Source organism: Bufo gargarizans, chromosome 5, assembly GCF_014858855.1.
Source record: "Bufo gargarizans isolate SCDJY-AF-19 chromosome 5, ASM1485885v1, whole genome shotgun sequence".
Lineage (NCBI taxonomy): Eukaryota > Metazoa > Chordata > Amphibia > Anura > Bufonidae > Bufo > Bufo gargarizans.
The window spans coordinates 123,380,171-123,405,710 of NC_058084.1; the positions used below are offsets into that span (position 1 = coordinate 123,380,171).

General features: G+C 46.2%; 1 protein-coding gene across 1 annotated transcript in view; it reads left to right on the forward strand.

The window, feature by feature from the left end:
- Positions 1 to 9,370: 9,370 nt before the first annotated feature.
- GAREM1 (GRB2 associated regulator of MAPK1 subtype 1) overlaps positions 9,371 to 25,540 on the forward strand; it is a 157,271-nt gene continuing 141,101 nt past the window's right edge. Inside the window, exon 1 of the mRNA XM_044294980.1 lies at positions 9,371 to 9,767. Coding sequence (XP_044150915.1) covers positions 9,653 to 9,767 — 115 coding nt within the window. The 5' untranslated portion in view covers positions 9,371 to 9,652. The remainder of the gene's footprint in view (positions 9,768 to 25,540) is intronic.

Consider the following 25,540-nt stretch of genomic DNA (forward strand, 5'->3'; position numbering starts at 1 on the left):
TATATATATATAAAAAAAAAAAAAAATAAAAAAAAATAAATGAAATCCAAATTAATTAACCATATCCCAGTCTTCCCACAGTTTACCCCATTTTAAATAGGATCCTCTTTGTTTATACAGAATCCTCTCATAGCTTTTCACTTTCTCTACCAAGGCCAGCCAATTGCGGCAATCTGGAGCGGAGGAACTAAACCATAACCTGGAAACAAGAAGCCTGGCCAAGAACATAACCTTAATCAATAATTTACGTTTTATGGGCTGATAATTAACCTCCGATAAGTCTCCCAAGACCCATATCCTGGGAGACAGAGGAACAGCAATGTTGAGTTTACGAGCCAGAGTGGTCTGGACCGATCTCCAATAGCTGCCCACCATTGGGCAGTCCCAAAACAGGTGTAAGTGGTCTGCCTCGGAGTCGCCACAGCGTGGGCAATCGGAGGAGGCTCTAAGTCCTCTTCTATATAACCACATAGGTGTCACATATATTTTGTGCAAAATGTTAAATTGTACAACAGTGTGATTAAAATTGTGTGAAACATATTTTAAACTTTCCCCTATGTTCTCCCAATCTGGGGGACCCACCTCTAAAAGTAACGAAGACCAGGACTTCTGTCCTGGTGAAAGAAGACCCAAAAAAAAATGTTTCATTAAGTGTCTATAGCAATGTGATATTTTAATTTTCGTGACGGGTTTCTTAATAATTAAATCGTGTAAAAATTCAGGAGTATCTATAAGAAAAAGGTGACTATTCAAAGTACTAGAAAGTGCAGACCTCAATTGAAAATATGCGTACCAGGCCACCTCACTCAGATTAGCCCTTTGCCCCAATTCCATCGAGGACAGAATTTGTCCACCACTAACCACCTGATGTAAGTACTCAACATTCCTAGTCCTCCAATACTGGCAGCAATTCAAGTCCCTTAAATTCAAAAGCTTTGGATTATGCCATAGTGGGGTACATATAAGTGATGCCTTAACTCCACACCAGCTCCTAATAACCCGCCAGGTCTTTATAGCCATTCTGCAGAAAAGTGTATGCCCGGTCTGTATATTTGATAAATAGTCGGACTCCAATACAGTAAGGAAATCCGTAAAACCTGAGTCTTTCACCACTTTACTGCAAAAGCTGCTATTTTCCCAGTCCTTAAAAAGGCAGAGTTGAGAGGCCATAAAGTAACCCCTAAAATAGGGGAGATTAAGGCCTCCCTGGTTATAAGGCATGGAGAAATAAAGCGCCTTCAATCTAACACGCTTCCTCCCCCATAATAGATCGTTAAGCATCCGCTCTATCAATCTAAAATACTTATCTGCGATCCATACAGGTGAGTTGCGCAGGACATAAAGAACCTGGGGAAGTACTACCATTTTTATTAGAGAAATTCTATCAGCTCTTGTATGCAGAATTTTTTGCCATATCTTGATTTTAGCCCTCAACTTTATCAGCAGGGGAATCAAGTTAAGTTGTAGATATTCCTGAGGTTTGGCAGAAACTGAAATCCCCAGGTACTTTATTGATTCAGAGACTGTTAACTGGTTATCCCAATCGCCTCGCAGCTCGTCTATAGGGAGGAGAACAGTCTTCTCCCAATTGATCTCCAGGCCAGACGGAGCAGAGAAAGAACCAACCAAATTCATTATACGAGGGAGAGTGGTTTCTGTTTGATGAAGAAAAACCAAGATATCATCTGCGTAAAGAGATACACGGTCATACTTCCCCATTATACCGAAGCCGGCCACCTGCAGATCCTGCCTTATACTGGCTGCTAAAGGTTCAATATAAATATTGAACAAAAGAGGGGAGAGAGGACATCCTTGACGGGTGCCTCTTCCTAAGGTGAAGCTCTCTGTAATCGTGTCGTTAATCCTGATCCTAGCAGCTGGGGAGCTATATAATAACTGAACCATCGCCATAAATCTAGGGCCAAAGCCCATTTTTTTCATCACCTCCCAGAGAAAAGTCCACTCCACCCTGTCGAAGGCTTTGGTGGCATCCAACGACAGGATGGAGCGGGCGCCGCACCCCGGGGACTGAATATTCATAAATAGCCTGTGCAGGTTGTGATGGGTACCCCTTTTGGGCATAAAACCATTTTGGTCTGGGTGGATAATAGTGGATATGACCCGTGAAAGCCTCCTAGCCAAAACTTTGGATAATAACTTAGCGTCTGTGTTTAGTAGCGAAATTGGTCTATAAGAGCTCATTTCTATCGGGTCCTTGTCCTTTTTAGGAATTAAAACGATAAGAGCCTCCATCATAGTACATGGTAAGCTCCCTGCCTGTGTTGCCTGGGAGAAGACCTCTAACAGCTGAGGGAAAATCACATCGCTGTACTTGCGGTAGACCTCATATGAAAGACCATCCATACCTGGCGACGAATTCCCCGAGACAGATCCCAAAGCCTCCTGGAGCTCCGAAAGAGACAACTCCTCTTCCAGATATTCTATTTGGGCTTCGTTTAGAGTAGAAAGTGAAATCCTCTCCAGGAACCGCGTCGCCAGGTCGGGTGACAGGCCAGAAGGCGGACTGTATGTCTGAATAAAATATTGTAGAAAAGTGTCCCTGATTCCTTCTGGATCTGTTATAATTACCCCCGCTATATTACGAATAGCGACAATAGATTGATTTTTCTTGTCTTGTTGTGTGATTATCCTAGCTAGCAGCCTACCAGGACGTCCAGACTCCGAAAAATATTTTAAGCCCTTGAAAAATACTCTATGATTTGCTTTCTCTATTATATATTTTTCCAAGGAGCAACTGGCCCTCTGCATCTCTTCCCTGTTATACTCAGTAGGTTGACTGGAAAATCGCTCAGTTGTGTCTGCAGCAGCCTTGGCCAGTTCCTCCTCTTTTTTTTTAAATGTTCTCTTTACTGCCGCAATCTCGCTTATAAAGACCCCCCTCAGATATGCTTTCAGGGCATCCCATACTATATTGATGTTGGCAGAGGGGCGATTCACCTCCCAAAAGGAGGATATCAGAGATTTAGTGGACTGAAGATTGTCCATAATAGTAAACCAATATGGATTCAACTTAAATCCTAGCCCCCTATTATCCTTGTTCTTCCCAGTGCAAACCTCAACCAGTACGGGTGAATGATCCGAAATTGTTCTTACCCCATATCGTATCTTGCGGATGTTACTCAGATTACTCTCATTAGTAAATGCTAAATCAATTCTAGACATTGCTCTACCGCCCCTGCTAACACAAGAATATACTCGCTTACCTCCGCCAAGATGTTCCCATATATCCACCAGTCCAACCTCCAGGCAGAATTGTGGCAGCGGGGAAGTACATAAGCTCCTCCCCCGTTCTGCATCTGATGTAAATCTATCTTTATTGGGGTCCATTACTGCATTGAAGTCCCCCATCAGAACTAGCCGGCATTCTGATCTCCCTTCAAAAAAAAGTGTTAGCTGGATCAGTGGATACATTGAAAAAGGCGGAGGTATATAAAAGAAAGCAAGGATATAACTATAGCCATGCAGCTTACCATACAAAAAGATAAATCTTCCCTGGTCATCTATATAGGATTCTATAAGGGTAAAGTCCACAGAATTATGAATCAGAACTGAGACGCCCCTAGAAGAGCTGCTAAAGGTAGAGTGATAAGATTGAGAGTACCATCCCGTTGTCAAGCGGGACACGGTTTCTCTAGTAAGATGAGTTTCTACCATGCAGATAATTGCTGGAAGATATCTTTTAAGTGCATCCATGATAGCTTGTCTTTTGACCCTTTCCCCAAGCCCTCTAATATTCCAAGTTACAATTCTAGTGGACATCCTTCACTGTAGCAAGAAAGAAAAAAAAAACAAAAAAAAAAAAAAAAAAACACCAAAGCAAAAAAAATAAAAAAATAAAAAAAATAAAGGAAAAAAAAAAAAAAAACCACACAACCCCAAACCTGCAAGGTGGGTTCCCCCCTCCCCTCTCCATTGATCCGCCCGATCTAATCAGCGAACCTCTAAACCTCCGGCCGTTCTCCCTTACCCCAACCCCCCCGCCCCCTCCATAATGATATTGCGCAATTTCATATGCCCATTTGCTCCATCCAGTCTAGCGCTTGTTGTGGTTTTTCAAAAAATTGAACAATTCCCTTATGGATCACTCTTAGTTTCGCTGGATACTGTAAAGAATATTTAATGTCCTTGGACGCCAAGCGTTTTTTAATCTCTATAAAATTTCTTCTTTTTTCCTGGGTCTGCCGAGCAAAGTCTGGAAAAAAGAGCAATTTAGTGCCCTGATATTCAGTAGGTGTGCACTCTCTTGCTCTTTTCAGTATCATATCTCTATCAGCAGACAATAATAATTTCATTATAATTGCTCGCGGCGGCCTCCCTGGAGTAGGTTTCCCCCCTGGTATTCGATGGGCTCTTTCTATTTGAAACATCGAGGAAAAGTAATCACTACCAAGATTGTTCAAAACCACATCTTTGAGTTGTTCCTCTAACTGTCGACCTTCAGCTCCTTCTGGAAAGCCAATTATGCGGACATTATTTCGCCTTGCCCTGTTTTCCAGATCCTCCAGCTTATTTTGTAATGATTGATTTTCTGAAGCCAGGAGCACGGTTTTGGATCTTAGCATTTCCACATCGGTTTGCAAGGAATCAACTATTTTTTCAACATTATAGACTCGCTCCCGGATATTTACAAGATCTTCTCTAATTAAGGCAATATCACTCTGCACTGAGCCCAGCTGGGTAGCCATCCCTTGCACTAAGGTGCCGTTATTTTCCACGGCGCACAAGATTTTATTCAGAACTGAAGGATCGTATTCAGTTCGCATTTGTGCAGAGAGACTTTCCTCTCCTGTCTCATGTCCTGCCTCCACTGATCCGTTATCGGATAGTTCATCAGTTTGGGGAATTCTCGCAGGTTTCTTTAAGTTCGCAGTCGATTTTATTTTAGCTGTGTTCTTTTCATTTGGGAGGGGTGATTTCAGGAACTTATCTATTTTATTGTCAGGGGTCTTAGACACCATCTTTGCTGCGGAGGAATCCACTGACCGTCGCTTTGGGGCCATTTTCTTCCCCCCCTCTTTACTCCTCTTATCCTCTTTCTCCCCCTTTTTTCCTCCCTTCCCTTGCTTTATCACCCTTCTATCCCCTCTTCTCCAAACACCACTAGAGGGAGCAAGACCAAAAAAAAAAATATAGCGGGGGAGTTTAGCAAGAAAAACAAGAATAGCGTCACAAACAGCAAATTGCAATGTTCTCACGTGTCCAGCATGCGCCTCAAGCCTAGCAGAAAGTCCAGGACCGGCCAAAAACGAAGGTGCACGAAATCCTTGCGGTCGCCCGGGTGGTTAAGTAAGCCAGGTGATGAGCCAGGGAATCTTCTCCAAAAAATAACCATCCAGATGCCGCCTTCAGCCGCGGATGAGAACCCAGGTCACAGAAGAAAAAAAGAAACAACATAGATGCCTGCAGTCCCAAGAATCACCAGCAGAGGGCAGGCTGCCACAAGCCAAGGAGCAGCCAAGGAACAGCTGATCGCAGACGAGTGCCGTGCACCAGGGTAAGGAGCCGGAGGCAAGCTGAGGAGGAGACCGCAGATTCCTCAAGGGAAACCAGGAAAACAGACCCCCCAGGAAGCGACACCGACCAACAACCAATGGAACAGCCGGCCCCCAGCCAGCAGAGAGGGAGGTAAGCCGACACCAACGAGAGTAGGCCAGGGAGCCGCCGCATTCAAGGCATCAGCTGTTTCGGCAGGAGCGGGAGCAGGAGCCTGGAGGGAGGAGGCTGGCGAGGAGGGAGAGCGAGACGCGTCTCTCACATCACGTCATCACGCCCCACGCCCCGTTGATGAAGACACTTAACCGCGTGGAGACTACTGTGCGGTGGAATGCCGGTCGCTATGCTTAGAGAGCGGTCACAGTATGCAATCAAATGTGTCTACATTGCTTGAAGCGGCTATCCCCTTGCAGCACTGGACTGTATAGAAGTCGCTGTGGTGTCCGTTTGCGGATATTGCGTGGACCGTAACAGACTTCTGTGTAGTCAGGTGTGCTTCTCTTGCTAGAAGTCGTCGTTTACTGTCCTGTTCTCACAACATGTACCCCCGGGGTCTGTATGCAGTTCAACAGGCAGATATCACCATTCTACTAGTTAATAATATGAGACTTGTTTCTGTAGTCTGTGGTTTTTATTAACCGGCAGTAGATAAGGTAAACTAGGAAAATGAACATACAAGAACTGAGTATACAGCACAATGTACACAAAATCAATACAAAAACATAAATAAATCCCTTACCGACGATGCTTTAGTAAGAGACACACAATGTGCAGCTGCTCCTTCCATGAGGTGAGGAGAAAAGGAAGCAGGAGCTTGTCTCTTTCCCAGAAAGCACTGTGAGCAGGAAGTCAGGTGACCTAATGAATATGCATAACTTAGCAAGGCAGAAGATGCACTTACAGCTAGAGGTCACTAGATGGTGCTGAAGGCACACACATGAGCACTCGCATTAACAAACTATGAAAGAAGACAGTACAATCTCGTTTGGCAAACTCTAATCTGGCCTTCCCGGTTTTGAAGCTCACCAATGGTTTACATCTTGTGGTGAACCCTCTGTATTCACTCTGGTGAAGTCTTCTCTTGATTGTTGACTTTGACACACATACACCTACCTCGTGGAGAGTGTTCTTGATCTGGCCAACTGTTGTGATGGGTGTTTTATTCACCAGGGAAAGAATTATTCGGTCATCCACCACAGTTGTTTTCCATGGTCTTCCGAGTCTTTTGGTGTTGCTGAGCTCATCGGTGCCTTCTTTCTTTTTAAGAAAGTTCCAAACAGTTGTTTTGGCCACGCCTAATGTTTTTGCTATCTCTCTGATGGGTTTGTTGTGATTTTTCAGCCTAATGATGGCTTGCTTCACTGATAGTGACAGCTCTTTGGATCTCATCTTGAGAGTTGAAAGCAATAGATTCCAAATGCAAATCGCACACTTGAAATAAACTCTGGACCTTTTATCTGCTCATTGTAATAGGCATAATGAGGGAATAACACACACCTGGCCATGGAACAGCTGAGAAGCCAATTGTCCCGTTACTTTTGGTTCCTTAACAAGTGGGAGGCACATATGCAAACTGTTGTAATTCCTACACCGTTCATCTGATTTGGATGTAAATTCCCTCAAATTAAAGCTGACAGTCTGCAGGTAAAGCACATCTTGTTAGTTTCATTTCAAATCCATTGTGGTGGTGTATAGAGCCAAACATGTTAGAATTGTGTTGATGTCCCAATATTTATGGACCTGACTGTAATACTGGTCTATCTACAAGGTATTTCTATTATTTTTATTAATTTTTTTATCTTTATGATTGAATTAGTATTTTTTATATTCTTTACCTTATGTGGTTAAATGATATATGGAGTCTGGCATGATATAGTACTATATACATTTTGAATGGAGAGATTCCATCCTTAGCTACCAATTGTCATAATTTTCAACACTAATAGGGGCTAACAGTGTCGGTTATGTGCTGATCCAACACCCTACGACCTATGTGATCGTGCGGTTCTGGACCATCCATATACATGACTACACATTGTTATCCTGTACCCCCTGTGGGGATTCACTCTGGTAGTTAGAATAAGCGGGTGCAGCACAGAGGCAAAGTACAAGTTTTTGGCCCAAAAACTGTGAACAAGTATCGGGGAATGAAGTGAAGGGAACCCGTCACCACCAAAATGCCCCCTAAACCACCCGCAGTACCTCACAGCTGAAGTCACCTCGTTTTTAATGAAGTCTTTGACTAATTTATCTGATGGGCAAAATTGCAGGAAAACAAGTTTTAGGCCCCATTCACATGACCATATTTTTGGTCTGCATCCGATCCGCATTTTTTGCTGATTGGATGTGGACCCTTTCACTTCAATGGGGCCGCAAAAAATGTTCATTCTGTGACCTCGCAAAAAAGATTTTACGTTTTACGGACAAGAATAGGCATTGTTATGAGTCTACTAAAAAAACTGATGAAACGCGGACATCACACAGACACCATCCGTATTTTTGCGTATCCGCGTTTTGCTGACCGCAGTATACATACGTTCATGTGAATGCACCCTTAGGCCTCATGCACACGACCGTTTTTTTTTAAGGTCCGCAAAAACGGGGTCCGTAGGTCTGTGATCCGTGACCGTTTTTTCGTCCGTGGGTCTTCCTTGATTTTTGGAGGATCCACGGACATGAAAAATGAAAAAAAAATCTAAGTCAAGTTTGCCATTGAAATGATAGGAAAAAACGGACACGGATCACGGACACGGATGCGGATGACAATCTTGTGTGCATCCGTGTTTTTTCACGGACCTATTGACTTGAATGGGTCCGTGAACCGTTGGCCGTGAAAAAAATAGGACAGGTCATATTTTTTTCACGGCCAGGAAAAACGGATCACGGATGCGGCTGCCAAACGGTGAAAGTCAATGGTTCCGCGAAAAAAAATGGAAAACGGCACAACGGCCACGGATGCACACAACGGCCGTGTGCATGAGGCCTTATTCTGCCACGGCTGTATGCAAATGAGGAGCTTGAAGTCGGGGGGGGGGAGAGGGCCAGCGGCCCCAGCCCTTGAACTCAAGCTCGCTGCACCCCCTTCCTGCCCTTTTGCGTTTGATGGCCTTTTGTATTGGTTTTTCCACACGAGATTCCCCAGGAGATTTTGGGCCTGTGCCGTACAATCTCGTTTTCGACGCCTGCGCAGTGAGCCCCGCAGAGATCTCCTGGGGAATTGCGCATGAAGAAAAAAAAGGCCATGAGTCAAACGTGAAGGGGCAGGAAGGGGATGCAGCATGCTTGAGTTCAAGTGTCGAGGCTGCTGCTCCCTTTACTTCAAGCTCTTCATTTGCGTACAGCCAGTGGTGGAATAAAAGTTGTTTTCCTGCGATTTTGCCCGTCGACCAATTAGCCAGACACCATTAGAAACTAGATGACTTCAGCAGTGTGGTCCTGCGGGCAGTTTAGGGGGCACCTTCTAACTCATGGGGATGGAAAAAAATGACACGTTGCTGTCAGAAGTCCTCCTCCTGCACTATGGTACACCTACCTATGTCACCTAGGTTTGGCTGTTACTAGTGGTGTCCCCCAGGCTCTAAATGGCAGACTTCATTACATTCTGGTGCTCAGGAACCGCACAGCTCAGTAAGAACAGAGCCATAAAGGTGAGTGCTGCAGCTAATGTAAGTAATGGCAGCATCCTCCAGGGGGCGCCCTCGGTAGTAGAACATCTTCCAGAATCAGAGCGACCATTCAGCTGTCCACATGAATGGCGCCGCAGTTCTCCGCGCGGCCACTAGGGGGCAGGGGCGGGCTGCCGCCTTCCCTCAGCTCCAGAGCAGCCGCCTGTGGATGTCAGGAAGTGTTCCGCTTGCAGTGGGATTTGGGCAGGGGAGGAGGCGTCTCCCGGAGCCGCACACCCTGTTGATTAGTCAGCGCGGGTATGGTGTATCTAGTCCCCGCAGGAGGGGAGCGACAACCAGAGCAGCAACTGCAGCCAAAGTGGCCTGGAGAGGAGACTCGCAACTCCGGCCAGCAGCCGCAGCATGAACCCGAGCAGCTGAGGACAGTGCACTAGAGCCTGCACTGCAGAGAGCGGCCGCCCCTGGAGCCCCCAGCCCTGCTGTCTCCCCCTGCACGGGGCCGGGGGAAGAAGATGGAGCTGGCACCCCCGCCGGGGCTGAAGGATGTGAAGTGGAGCTCGGCCTCGTTCCCCTTGGACTTGCTGGTCAGCTCTTACCGGCTGCCTCAGCTCGTCAGGCTGGAGAGCGGTGAGTGGCTGCCCCTACTGCATGTCCAGACAGTGTGCATATACAGTGTGCATATACAGGGTACAGACAGTGTGCATTATACAGGGTACAGACAGTGTGCATATACAGGGTACAGACAGTGTGCATATACAGTGTACAGACAGCCGTGCATATACAGTGTACAGACAGCCATAGGTATACAGGGTACAGACAGTGTGCATATACAGGGTACAGACAGTGTGCATATACAGGGTACAGACAGTGTGCATATACAGTGTGCATATACAGTGTACATATACAGGGTACAGACAGTGTGCATATACAGGGTACAGACAGTGTGCATATACAGGGTACAGACAGTGTGCATATACAGGGTACAGACAGTGTGCATATACAGTGTACAGACAGCCGTGCATATACAGTGTACAGACAGCCGTGCATATACAGTGTACAGACAGCCGTGCATATACAGTGTACAGACAGCCGTGCATATACAGTGTACAGACAGTGTGCATATACAGTGTACAGACAGTGTGCATATACAGGGTACAGACAGTGTGCATATACAGGGTACAGACAGTGTGCATATACAGGGTACAGACAGTGTGCATATACAGGGTACAGACAGTGTGCATATACAGGGTACAGACAGTGTGCATATACAGGGTACAGACAGTGTGCATATACAGGGTACAGACAGTGTGCATATACAGGGTACAGACAGTGTGCATATACAGGGTACAGACAGTGTGCATATACAGGGTACAGACAGTGTGCATATACAGGGTACAGACAGTGTGCATATACAGGGTACAGACAGTGTGCATATACAGGGTACAGACAGTGTGCATATACAGGGTACAGACAGTGTGCATATACAGGGTACAGACAGTGTGCATATACAGGGTACAGACAGTGTGCATATACAGGGTACAGACAGCCGTAGGTATACAGTGTACAGACAGCCGTAGGTATACAGTGTACAGACAGCCGTAGGTATACAGTGTACAGACAGCCGTAGGTATACAGTGTACAGACAGCCGTAGGTATACAGTGTACAGACAGCCGTAGGTATACAGTGTACAGACAGCCGTAGTATACAGTGTACAGACAGCCGTAGGTATACAGTGTACAGCCAGCCGTAGGTATACAGTGTACAGACAGCCGTAGGTATACAGTGTACAGACAGCCGTAGGTATACAGTGTACAGACAGCCGTAGGTATACAGTGTACAGACAGCCGTAGGTATACAGTGTACAGACAGCCGTAGGTATACAGTGTACAGACAGCCGTAGGTATACAGTGTACAGACAGCCGTAGGTATACAGTGTACAGACAGCCGTAGGTATACAGTGTACAGACAGCCGTAGGTATACAGTGTACAGACAGCCGTAGGTATACAGTGTACAGACAGCCGTAGGTATACAGTGTACAGACAGCCGTAGGTATACAGTGTACAGACAGCCGTAGGTATACAGTGTACAGACAGCCGTAGGTATACAGTGTACAGACAGCCGTAGGTATACAGTGTACAGACAGCCGTAGGTATACAGTGTACAGACAGCCGTAGGTATACAGTGTACAGACAGCCGTAGGTATACAGTGTACAGACAGCCGTAGGTATACAGTGTACAGACAGCCGAGGTATACAGTGTACAGACAGCCGTAGGTATACAGTGTACAGACAGCCGTAGGTATACAGTGTACAGACAGCCGTAGGTATACAGTGTACAGACAGCCGTAGGTATACAGTGTACAGACAGCCGTAGGTATACAGTGTACAGACAGCCGTAGGTATACAGTGTACAGACAGCCGTAGGTATACAGTGTACAGACAGCCGTAGGTATACAGTGTACAGACAGCCGTAGGTATACAGTGTACAGACAGCCGTAGGTATACAGTGTACAGACAGCCGTAGGTATACAGTGTACAGACAGCCGTAGGTATACAGTGTACAGACAGCCGTAGGTATACAGTGTACAGACAGCCGTAGGTATACAGTGTACAGACAGCCGTAGGTATACAGTGTACAGACAGCCGTAGGTATACAGTGTACAGACAGCCGTAGGTATACAGTGTACAGACAGCCGTAGGTATACAGTGTACAGACAGCCGTAGGTATACAGTGTACAGACAGCCGTAGGTATACAGTGTACAGACAGCCGTAGGTATACAGTGTACAGACAGCCGTAGGTATACAGTGTACAGACAGCCGTAGGTATACAGTGTACAGACAGCCGTAGGTATACAGTGTACAGACAGCCGTAGGTATACAGTGTACAGACAGCCGTAGGTATACAGTGTACAGACAGCCGTAGGTATACAGTGTACAGACAGCCGTAGGTATACAGTGTACAGACAGCCGTAGGTATACAGTGTACAGACAGCCGTAGGTATACAGTGTACAGACAGCCGTAGGTATACAGTGTACAGACAGCCGTAGGTATACAGTGTACAGACAGCCGTAGGTATACAGTGTACAGACAGCCGTAGGTATACAGTGTACAGACAGCCGTAGGTATACAGTGTACAGACAGCCGTAGGTATACAGTGTACAGACAGCCGTAGGTATACAGGGTACAGACAGCCGTAGGTATACAGGGTACAGACAGCCGTAGGTATACAGGGTACAGACAGCCGTAGGTATACAGTGTACATATACAGGGTACAGACAGCCGTAGGTATACAGTGTGCATATACAGTGTACATATACAGTGTACAGACAGCCGTGCGTATGCAGTGTACAGACAGCCGTGCGTATGCAGTGTACAGACAGCCGTGCGTATGCAGTGTACAGACAGCCGTGCGTATGCAGTGTACGTATGCAGGGTACAGACAGCTGTACGTATGCAGGGTACAGACAGCCGTACAGGCAGCCGCAGGTGTACCGGGTACAGGCAGCCGCACTGTGTACAGACAGCCGTGCGTATGCAGTGTACAGACAGCCGTGCGTATGCAGTGTACAGACAGCCGTGCGTATGCAGTGTACAGACAGCCGTGCGTATGCAGTGTACAGACAGCCGTGCGTATGCAGTGTACGTATGCAGGGTACAGACAGCTGTACGTATGCAGGGTACAGACAGCCGTACAGGCAGCCGCAGGTGTACCGGGTACAGGCAGCCGCAGGTGTACCGGGTACAGGCAGCCGCACTGTGTACAGACAGCCGCACATACATGTGTGCCCCCTGCTAGCGCCGCACATACCAGCAGACTGCACGTCCTGGCTATTTATAGCACTGTCTGCAGGTCAAGCCAGGGGGCACTGCTGGACTCCTGATGGCACCTGGGCACTCACTATGTCATACCAGCAGTGGTGCCAGCCAGAGTGTCCATAGAGCGGGGCCCTGACAGTGCTGCTCACATTTTTCATGGCAGCTGGGTTCAGAGGTTCACTGTTATCTGTGTGCTGCTGGCATCATCATACAGCTGTGCCCTGTGGTATGGTGCCACCACAGCGATATTGGCTGGCTCTAACCCAGCTTTTCTCAATCAGGTGACTTGGATGTGGCAGCTCCTGACAGACCTGTCTTCTGTATTCTGCCTGCTGGCATATAATAGTTTGCACCTGTAATGGATGCCCACTAAGTGCAGTGCCCGGCACTGCCGATTTGTAGTGCTGCTGCAGGTAATTGGCCCACGACGGGTTCTTCAGCAGTGACACGATTTTGGATTTTGCATTGGTCCGGTAATGAATGATGTCTGTTGCTGCAGTCATGGCATCGTCCACGCGCTTGTCACAGAAGAGCTGGGTATTCTGTACCAAGACCATGACCATACCCTGTCCAGGGGAAGTGAGGAAGACTGTCCTGTCTGCTGTGATGAGATCCAGTGCAGTTCTTGGTACATAATATAGGACGCTCTCGTTGGAGGTGTGACTGAAGCCTCAGGCGGTGTGCACACGGCAGTGTAGTTTATGTGGCTTTTTGTGCAGTTTTTGCTGCGTTTCCACAAGTCTGCATTTAGTTACTTGATTTTGAAGCTCTTTGCAAAGGGTGAGATCTGCACTGAAATTCCCCACAAGCAGTAGTAAATCTGCAGATTTCAAAATCATAAAAAAAACACACCATGTACATGAGATTTAGAAAATCTAATTACAGCGTACCTAACCTTTCAACAAACTTTGCATTAATCGATAACACAGTGGGTGTACATGAGCAATAACATGATTTGTGGCCCCTATGTGACTTGTATCTGACATTTCTTTAGCAGTTTTCCCGCTGTGCATGCTGAATGTCTAGTTTGCAGTTTTCTTCGAGAAGGTGGTGGAGACTAGCTGCCATCCACTGCGTACAGAAAGTAGAGGAGAATCTGCTTCCTAACCTTGTTTTATTCAATGAGAAGTAGCCCCAGGATCACGGAGGACGTTACAGAGAGGTACTGACTAGCGATGAGCAAATCGAGTCTAGTTTAGCAAGACTTTTTCATCTTCTGGTTTGGGAGCAGCTACTGTGCACATGCCGCTGCTCAGAAGAGTAGCGGTGCTGGTGCAGTAGCTGAATTTGGGCTTTGTCAGTGTCCTGTGCAGGATGTCAATCATATGGCAGGTGGGCGCTTCTTCACCTATTAAGACAGCCCCCCACAGCTGAGGAAGTCTGGCTAATGAGACAAATTGGTTTGTTAGAATTGATTTGCTCGTCTCTAGTACTGACCTGCATAGTTGTGAGTGAAGCACTTGTGCTGAGATATAAACTTCCTATTTAGCTGTGCAGTTTGTGTGCCTCATTCAGCTCCTGCTCACTCCTCCCCTCTCCATAGACTTGTAGTGACATGTGTAATATGATCCTTCTCTGGAGCTGATCTGTGCTGGACAGGTTTGGGAATAAACACTTTTTTTTTTTTTTCTCTCTAATGCCCACAGCCAGCCTCCGTAAATAGAAGTCCTCCAGTCCTCCTCGCCGGCTCCCCCATGTCCATATTCCAGTCCCTTGACTGTTTACATCCGGTGCTGCATGGGACTGGTCACATGCTCCGCTGCAGCCAATAACTGCCTTTAGCGGTGACTTGGCCACAAGCGGCACATCACCTCTGAAGCCAGTTATTGGCTGCAGCAGGGCATGTGACCAGTCCCATGCAGTGGCGGATGTAAATCAACCGTCTGGAGACTGGAATGTGGACATGGGGGAGCCAGCGTGGAGGGCCAGGAAGTATGAATCCTTTATTTACGAAGGCAGGCTGCGGGCATTAGATAAAAAGTCTTTATTCCTAGAGAACCCCTTTAAGACATTTTACGTAGTGTTTTCATGCCTTGGGCAAGGCATTGATAATATCTAAGCTTTACAAGGCGTTTCTTCATGCGTTTTTTTATGATGGTGCCATGTATACTTAGGACATGGTGGGCACTAGCTAGTGTAAATTTCCACCTTATGCAGTGTCTACATGGGCACAGGACCCTTCATTGACCTCTTACCGTATACTAGAGCAGGGATCAGCAACCTCAGGCACTCCAGATGTTCTGAAACTACAACTCCCAGGATGCTCCATTCACTTCTGTGGGAGTTGTGAGAACAGCCGGGCATGTTTGCATGCTGGGAGTTGTAGTTTCAGAGCAGCTGGAGTGCCGGAGGTTGTTGATCCCTGTAGTAGCGGCTGCACATAAGGGTTTTAATACAGGTAAGTTCAGACATGGTGGCAGGGCGTGAATGTGTTCTGAGTAGGGAGAGAGGAAGGAGACCCCCATACACATTAGTCAGGTCTGGTCAGAGTTCATTTAATGTATGTATTTGCACCTCACCATTACAGCTCCTGTAGAGGTGGTTACTCGCCACTTTAAACTTTGCTTATCAGAGAAATCCTAGGCCGTGTTCTGCTGCGAAACAGGACATTAGGGGTTATTTACTATGACCCTCTATGCCAGAAATTGGCAGGAAAAAAAGTTACAAATCCATGGTTTGCGACATTTGGATGCCACTTCACTTAAATTTAGGCGAATGTGGTGTTTGTATGCCACCCTTGCCACTTTTCGAAAAGGGGGAGTGGCAGGGGCATGGTGTGGGCGGGGCCACCGCCTATGGCACATTCACTAGTGTAAATGACGACTGAAATCTGCTGTAGCTCGGAGCTGGAGTACATTTAATTGTAGGCGCACGGTCTGCTGGAAAATGGGCCTCAGTGTTTGTCTCACCGAATCCTGGCAGATCGGAGTACCAGTTTAATCGCTGGGGCTCCGATCGGTAACCATGGCAACCAGGAGGCTACTGCAGTCCTGGTTGCCATGGTTACTTAGCAATATTAGAAGCATTATACTTACCTGCTGCGCTGTCTGTGACCGGCCGGGCGCTCCTCCTACTGGTAAGTGACAGGTCTGTGCTTTAAAGGGAACCTGTCACCGGGATTTTGTGTATAGAGCTGAGGACATGGGCTGCTAGATCACCGCTAGCACATCCGCAATACCCAGTCCCCATAGCTCTGTGTGCTTTTATTGTGTCAAAAAAAACGATTTGATACATATGCAAATTAACCTGAGATGAGTCCTGTCCCTGACTCATCTCACATACAGGACTCATCTCAGGTTAATTTGCATATGTATCAAATCGTTTTTTATACACAATAAAAGCACACAGAGCTATGGGGACTGGGTATTGCGGATGTGCTAGCGGCCATCTAGCAGCCTATGTCCTCAGCTCTATACACAAAATCCCGGTGACAGGTTCCCTTTAAGCAATGCGCCGCACAAACCTTTCACTTACCAGTAGGAGGAGCGCCCGGCCGGTCACAGAGAGCACAGCAGGTAAGTATAATGCTTCCAATATTGCTAAGTAACCATGGCAGCCAGGACTGCAGTAGCGTCCTGGTTGCCATGGTCACCGATCAGAGCCCCAGCGATTAAACTGGGACTCTGATCGGAACTCTCTGCTGCCACCAATGATGGGGGGGGGCGGGGGCACCAATGAAATTAATACAGTAGAGGGAGGCGGGGGGGCCGCACTCTGGCTACCAATGAAATTAATACAGTAAAGGGAGGGAGGGGGGGCCGGGGCGCACTGGCCACCAATGAAATTAATACAGTAGAGGGAGGGAGGGGGGGCCGGGGCGCACTGGCCACCAATGAAATTAATACAGTAGAGGGAGGGAGGGGGGGCCCCGCACTGGCCACCAATGAAATTAATACAGTAGAGGGGGGGGGGGGCGCAGTAGAGATCGGGTGCTGCTAGGCAGCAGGGGGCAGTCATGTACACAGTTCGTAGTATATTCTAACTTGAAGCGTCCCCATCACTATGGGAACGCCTCTGTTAGAATATACTGTCGGATCTGAGTTTTCACGAAATCTTTTATGCAGACGGATCTTCGGATCCGTCTGTATGAAAGTAGCCTACGGACACGGATCACTGACGCAGATGACAATCTTGTGTGCATCCGTGTTTTTTCACAGACCCATTGACTTGAATGGGTCCGTGAACCGTTGTCCGACAAAAAATAGAACAGGTCATATTTTTTTGACTGACAGGAATCACGGACGCGGATGAACAATGGTGCATTTTCCGAGTTTTCAATGGACCCATTGAAAGTCAATGGGTCCGCAGAAAATCACGGAAAACGGAACAACAGACACGGATGCACACAACGGTCGTGTGCATGAGGCCTTAGGCCGTGGTCACACGTGACTGATTAGCTGCAGATTTTTGTGCTGCAAATTTACAGTGTTGTACAGTACCAGCAAAGTGGGTGAGGATTTCAGAATTCACATTCACATGCTGCGTAAAAAAAAAAAAGCTGTTATATTGCTGATGAGAAATCGGCAGCATGTCTATTAATCCAGCAGATTTTACCCTTCTCAATGGAGAGGGTGAAATCTGCTGGCTTTTCTGCAGCAAAAACCATGTGTAACGCGTGCGATTTTGCTGCGTAGTTTTTTTTCTTTCTTTTTTTTTACAGCTGGATTTTCTGTCCCGTGTGAACCCGGCCTAACATCTGCAGCATTCCTTTCTTCTGGAGTTTGGCCGCAGTAAAATGTGCATACATTATAGTTGATGCTGTTTTTGTCATAAAAAGCAGAGAAGCTTGTTCGATATAGTCCTCCCACTGTTACCACACGGATTGCCGGTGGGAAGTGCTCCTAGTCTGGACTGACCATCTTCAAGAACAGAGAGCGCCCACGTCAGAAGGGGGCAAGAATCTGAGGAAGGGGCAGTAAAGGGAAGGCTTCTTTCAGACGCACCACAAATGTCCAGTGAAGCTGTTGGCCTTCATTTATATGAAGATGCAGCCTGGTAAATAATTGTACTGTGTATATAGCTTTACAGCGCAGTACGGAGGAAATGAATGCGCTGGGTGACTACAGACATTGATTTCTCTGCATATAAAGAGGCAGTGCCAGGAAATCTGCATCATTGCATGGTTTCCTGGTCTCTGTTATGGAATCAACGCAGGGTCCTAATCTCGTATAGGATGATGTGTTATATGATCACTCTTAGTGCTTCAGATGGTTAGACGTAATATAGCGCAGCAATTTAACCTGCTGGACATTGATCAGGGTGGTTGTAGAAGAGCGTTTCTTCTCCTCATCCATTACAGTGTGGTCTCAGGGATCATAGAGGATCTGTCCGTTCTCCTGACTTGTCTGTTTTAAGCCTCATTCACACATCAGTGTTTTGGTCAGTGATTTCAATCAGTGATTTTTAGCCTCCACAGACATAAGGTGTAAGGAAAAGATCTGCTCCTGTTCTGTGTTTAGAGCCGCACCTGATTTTGGCTTAAAATCACTGACCGAACACTGACGTGTGAATGAGGCATTAGTCAACCCTTGTATTATACTATATTCTGGATCATCGTCTCTTGGATCTGTTTGTCTGTTATTCCTCCTAGAAATATGAGTAAATTGACAACTGGGTGTTACCAGGTGCCGGGTGCCCTACACAGTTTTACACTGTCCATTCAGAGCTAACATTGTCACTCTGTACGGACACTCCCCTATAAAAAGGGAAATGGTAACTCCCAGTTGTCGATTTATTCATAAGTCTAAAGGAGGAATAAGGCCCCTTTCACACGAGCGAGTTTTCTGAGCGGGTGCAATGCGTGATGCGCACTGAATCCGGACCCATTCATTTCAATACGTCTGAGTACATGAGCGTTGTTTTTCACGCATCACTTCTTCCTTGCATGAAAATTGCAGCATATTCTATATTCTGCATTTTTCACGCAACACTGACCCCATAGAAGTGAATGGGGCTGTGTGAAAAGTGCATGGCAGCACTTTGTGTCAGTCATCTAATAAACCTCATCTCTAAACTACTGAGAGGTCATAAACACTTATTTAAGCCACATTCTTATCAGTAAGATAAGGACTGAGCTATAATGAGTCTTTATAATGTCAGAGAAAAGAGATAAGGAGCCTGTCTGCCCAGATGACGGAAAAGACATAAAATCCACAGGCAGCTAGTAGAGCATCTCGGCTCTGTACAGAAAAAAGGATTCCATATTGTTAATAAAGACCAATTGAAAAAATTATCTTTAGCTTAAAATGAGCACAATGCACTAATAAAGGTGTCGATGCCGGCTGTCTGCTTCAGCATAATACAGGCAACTGTCTCTGCTTCCTATCGAAAGCAGGTAAGTCCTATGGAAGCAGAGACAGCTGCCAGAAAGCGGGACATACCGTAACGGGACGGCCACTGCAATTCGGGACTGTCCCGCCGGATCTAAGACGGTTGGGAGGTATGTAAATGGAAGCCATGATACCAGTGTGACCAGAGTACCAAAGTGCTGGACTCACTGTGGTAAAGTGTGCTGGACTTTCATAAGACGCTATTGCTGTGCTGTTCAGTAAATTATTTAACGGAATACTTATGTCTTCATTTTAAGGCTCATGCACATGACTGTATGTATTTTGCGGTCTGCAAAAAATACGGATTACATGATCCATATTGCATCCATTTTTTTTGGCGGATCCACTGTAACAATGCCTGTCCTTGTCCGCAAAACAGACATATATGTTCGTTCTATCTTTTTTTTTCTTTTTTTTTATGTTCTATCTTTTTTGCGGAACGACCATGCGGATATACGAAAACGGAATTCAATGCACACTGAGTAATTTCAGTTTATTTTAGTAGACCTATTAAAGTAAATGGTTCCACATACGGGCCGCTAAAAAACCGGAACGGACACTGAAACGAAATACGTTCGTGTGCATGAGCCCTAAAACTGGGAATTCCACCAAAATAACACCCTGTAGTTAAAGGGGTTGTGCAAGAATGGGGGTGGTTTTGGCAAACCCCAAGATGATTTCTTGGTGCTGGCTCCCCACTCATTCTGCTCCAGGCCTGCAATGCTCCGCTGGACTCCATCGATGTCAACATACGGTTTGACATTGCCGCAGCCAATCGCTGGCCTCAGCGGTGTTCGGCTCCCCTTGAGTCATGTGACCATTTCCCATGACATCACAGGAGCCAGACACCGCTGTGGCCAGTCAAACTGGATGTTGACATCGTCGGAGCCCAGCGGAGCATCATAGGCCTGCAGGAGAAGGAGCTGCCACTGGAAAGCAGGTAAGTCCTTCAGAATTGGGGGAAGTGTGGTGGTGGGGGGGGGGGGGGGGTGCAGAAAACCAATAACCAAACCAAATGAATTAGGCTACATTCACACTTGCGGCAGGACGGATCCGACAGGCTGTTCACCCTGTCAGATCCGTCCTTTCGCTGTAATTGACTATAATGGAGATGGCGCTCCGGCGCAGTACGGCAGTTCGCGGTCAGAGGCTGCCGGACTAAAAAGTCGGACATGCAGGACTTTTAGTCCGGCGGCCTTTCGCTGTGCACTGCCGTACTGCGCCGGAGCACCACCCCCGTCCCCATTATAGTCAATGGGGGCGGCACAGGCGAAACAGCGGAAGGACGGATCCGACAGGGTGAACATCCTGTCGGATCCGTCCTGCCGCAAGTGTGAAAGTACCCTAATCATTTACCATCATCTTGTAACTAGGTGAGTAATGTGTGTTGATTAATCTGAGTAAGAAATGTTAAATTGTGTGGCTTCTGATATTTGTGGAGAATGTGACCTTGGCAGTTGTGGGCAGTGAATATCTATTGTTTCATTGTCTTAAAGTCCAGAACATGCAGGTCAAGACCGTAAAAGACGGAAAGCTAACATATAACCGCACTACATACAGTATTGTACTGCAGGTTTCACGTGAAACGTATACCGTATATAGAGCCTAAAGGTGTTCCACAAGCTTTTGTCTCTCACTTATGGTTTACTGGTTATTCAGCTTTTATGCCTGACACAAAAAAAGGGAAGGTCATGACTGTCAGAAAAATGACCTATTGAGCAAATCATGTCTTTACGTTAAACGTGTTTTTAAAGAATTTGTGGTAATGTTGTTTTAAATTTTTGCATTTCACTATCTATATTAAAAAATAAATAAAATTAAAAGATCCTGCGGTTTTCGCACTGGCTAGGGCATCTAATAATATTCACCACTTCTTCTTAGTCTCTGATCACTTTACTGCAGTCATCTCCTTATCATTACAGGCAGAAATACAATGACAAATATTACCTATATATTGATAACTCAGGACTAATTCTTTACAACAGGTGATATCACAGCTTATCTACTCCCTCCTGACCTCTTCACAGGTCACAGAGCATGTGGCTGCTGTTAAGAGCAGCTCAGGCAAGATGGCCGCCCACATAATCATGTTCAGGAAATAGAATAAATCTAGAATCGGAAAGAAAAATGGAAAATCGGTCTAAGGCTATGGGGCTAACACATTTTTGTCTAAAATATTCAATATTTTATTTTACAAAGATTGTAGACAATGGGGGTATGTCACTTACATAATGCTATTGAGCTGTTCGGCGGGGGTCCTGGGTGTCGGACCCCCACGATAAGATACTGATAACCTATCCAGAGAATAGGTAATCAGTATAAAGATTTCGGAAAACCGTTTTAAGTGTAACTCTATTTTGTAATGTACTGTTATTTATTTTTTCTGTATGCCTTTCCTTTGCTGGGAGAAAATGCACGATAAATGGAATGTTTTTTTGCTGCACTGAAAGTACAGCACAGTGCAATGTGTGGCAGTACCCTTACTGTACAAATTTTTAACGCAAGCGACTCTCCAAATCATCGCATGTTAATGACAAATATCTGCCCATCTAGTAGGACCCTTTCACTTTAAAGAGGACCTTTCACCAGTTCTGAGATTACAATCTTAATACTTGGCACTGTGGGTCATGTTTAGGAGATGTCATATCGCCATTTGTTCTTCAGATCCGCTGCTCCATTGCAGCATTGTGCCCCCCGTTCTCTTTTGGTGCCCTGTATGCTAATCAATAGCATCGGTACAGGGAGGAGGGGACAGCCATGTTTCTCAAGGGGCCTCTCCTTCTCCTTGGCTGTGATTGGTGAGCTTTTTTTTTTTTTCCTCAATGGCAGTGACGCGATCCGCTGTGATTGGACAGCTCACTGCCAGGGAGAAGGAGACACCCCCTGAGAAACACAGCCGTCTCCTCCTCCCTGTACCGATGCTATTGATTAGCATACATGGCAGCAAAAAAGAATAGGCACGGTGACCCAACGGAGCAGTGGATCTAAAAAAGAGAAGTTGTGATATGACATCTCCTAAACATGCCCTATGGTGCCAGGTATTAATACTGTAATCTCAGAACCAGTGAAAGGTCCTCTTTAAGGACTGTGCGTGGTGCTCTGCATACTGCTGTGCTGTTCCCTTGGCAACCCACAATTTAACTTTAAAAATGACGCGGGGAGGGGCAGACTTACATTATAAGCGACATAATAACTTTCCAGCTATGTAGTTACAATCATTTAAAGCACAAAAGAACACTAACCGCTAAATGCGTGTAAAAGGTAGCTTTATCTATAATAACACTCAACGTCCAAAAATTGCATGTTGTAAATGGTTGTCCTTTGTTGCTGTTGCTTTCATTTTTTGGGGTGAGCAATTACGTTCCACTCACTAACTTTTTTTTTTTTTTTTCCCTTCTATAACCTTTTCAGGATATGTAAGCTTGATATCACTTAGGTACAATTAAATGTATGTCTGTGTTCACCCTGCGCTTTGCTGTGTCATGCGGTATGAGGCGCATTTGATGGTAGGATAACAATGCAGGATGTAGAAAGACGAGAAGGACGCGCGTAATAACTTGACTGGTCACACTGTGATGGTGTCAAAAAGGTGAGGGAAAACTCATTACAGGGACTTAAAGGCATTTCTCATCCACGTGTACGACACGTATTCAGGAGATGTCTGAGGAGCTCATTACAAGGGAGTAGAGTTGTTGCGATACAAATTTTTGATTTGATTTTGATACCATAAAAAAGTATTGCGATATTCGATACCACGTGAAAAAAATATAAAACGCCAAAAAAGCCACGTGCATTCCGCATTTTAAAAAATGCGAATCGTGCAGTTTTTATTTTACATTATATATTTTTTTCTGTTCCAGCATTCACCGCATTTTTAAACTATTTTAATAGTTTGGACTTTTCGGACGTGGTGATATGTTTATTTATTGTTTATATATTTTTTATGTAAAATTGGGAAAGGGGGTGATTTATACTTAATATTTTGGTGTTTTTTTTTTTTGTTTTTTTTTGTTTTTTTTTGTCTTTTAAATTAATAACGATTTCCCCTCTTAGGGGGTAGAACCTGGGATCTTTTCATACCTTGTTCTATTCACCCTAATCGATCTCTATTAGGGTGAATAGGACTTTACACTCTCTCTGCTGACCTGTGCATAGTACACACAGCAGCAAGCAGGAAGCTGACCATGGCAGCCTGGGCTTCAGTAGCGTCCTGGCTGCCATGGTAACCGATCAGAGCCCCAGGATTACACTGCTGGGGCTCCGATCAGAAGCTGCCACTGCCACCAACGAGAAGGGGAGGGGACCCTGTGGCCCACTGCCACCAATGATTTTAATACTGGGTGGGTTGAGGGGGGGGCGCACTGCACCACCAATGATAATTAACCTTTAATACAGGAGGCGGGTGTCGGCAGCAGATCAGCGGCAGTTAACCCCCTCAGGTGCCGCACCTGAGGGGTTAACTGCCGCTAATCGCAGCTCCCTGTCAGAGGCAGGGTGCCAGCTATGTGATTCTGCTGCTGGCACCTGCCTCCTGTATTAAAAGTTAAAGACGCCCTTTCATGGATTCGGACTTTAAGTTAGCGGGCTACATAGAGCGGTGCCCAGAGATCTCCCTGCACTTACTATTATTCCTGGGCGCCGCTCCGTTCGCCCGCTGTAGCCCAGTTATCGTCTCCTGCTCCTTAATCTAATTACTACTATCGGAGCAATTGGGAGGAGACATCAGCTTCTCTCCTGGGCGTTCCTTCTCCCTGGCTGTGACGTTCTGCGCTGCGATTGGACAGCGCTACAGCCAGGGAGAAGGAACGCCCAGGAGAGAAGCTGATGTCTCTTCCCTGGTGTGCAGATAGTAGTAATTAGCATACGAAGCAGGAGACTGTAACTGGGCCACAGCAGGCGAATGGAGCGGCGCCCAGGAATAATAGTGCAGGGAAATCCCTGGGCGCCGCTCTATGTAGCCTGCTACTTAACAAAGTCCGGACCTATGAAAGGTCCTCCTATCATTGGTGGCGCAGTGCGCCCGCCCCTCTTTACTGACAGCACGGCACAGGGGGGGAGGGAGAGACTGCTTCCTTCTCCCCTGTGCAGCAGCGCAGCCCATTATAAAAAAAATAGAAATCCTGGTATTGTATCGATACCGAGAAAAGGTATCGATTGGGTATCGAAATTTCGATACCTGCAACAACCCTACAAGGGAGTTTTTTTTCTTTAGGCCTGGTTCACACTTCAGTGATTGTGAACCAAAACCATAAGCGGGTTAGAAACACAGAAGAGGAGCACATCTTTCCATCATACCTGATCTCTATGTAGGCTCCACTCCTGGTTTTGCCTCAGTCACTGACCAAATCACAGAAGGGTGAACTAGGCCTTGGGCCGTCTTCGCACGAGCATATTTGCAATTAAAATGGGCTGGATTTTTTTTTTTGTGCCGTCATGTTTTAAAATATATACAGTATAGACCAAAAGTTTGGACACACCTTCTCATTCAACGAGTTTTCTTTATTTTCATGACTATGAAAATTGTAGATTCACACTGAAGGCATCAAAACTATGAATTAACACATGTGGAATTATATACATAACAAAAAAGTGTGAAACAACTGAAAATATGTCATATTCTAGCTTCTTCAAAGTAGCCACCTTTTGCTTTGATTACTGCTTTGCACACTCTTGGCATTCTCTTGATGAGCTTCAAGAGGTAGTCACCTGAAATGGTCTTCCAACAGTCTTGAAGGAGTTCCCAGAGATGCTTAGCACTTGTTGGCCCTTTTGCCTTCACTCTGCGGTCCAGCTCACCCCAAACCATCTCGATTGGGTTCAGGTCCAGTGACTGTGGAGGCCAGGTCATCTGGTGCAGCACCCCATCACTCTCCTTCATGGTCAAATAGCCCTTACAGCCTGGAGGTGTGTTTGGGGTCATTGTCCTGTTGAAAAATAAATGATGGTCCAACTAAACGCAAACCGGATGGAATAGCATGCCGCTGCAAGATGCTGTGGTAGCCATGCTGGTTCAGTATGCCTTCAATTTTGAATAAATCCCCAACAGTGTCACCAGCAAAGCACCCCCACACCATCACACCTCCTCCTCCATACTTCACGGTGGGAACCAGGCATGTAGAGTCCATCCGTTCACCTTTTCTGCGTCGCACAAAGACACGGTGGTTGGAACCAAAGATCTCAAATTTGGATTCATCAGACCAAAGCACAGATTTCCACTGGTCTAATGTCCATTCCTTGTGTTCTTTAGCCCAA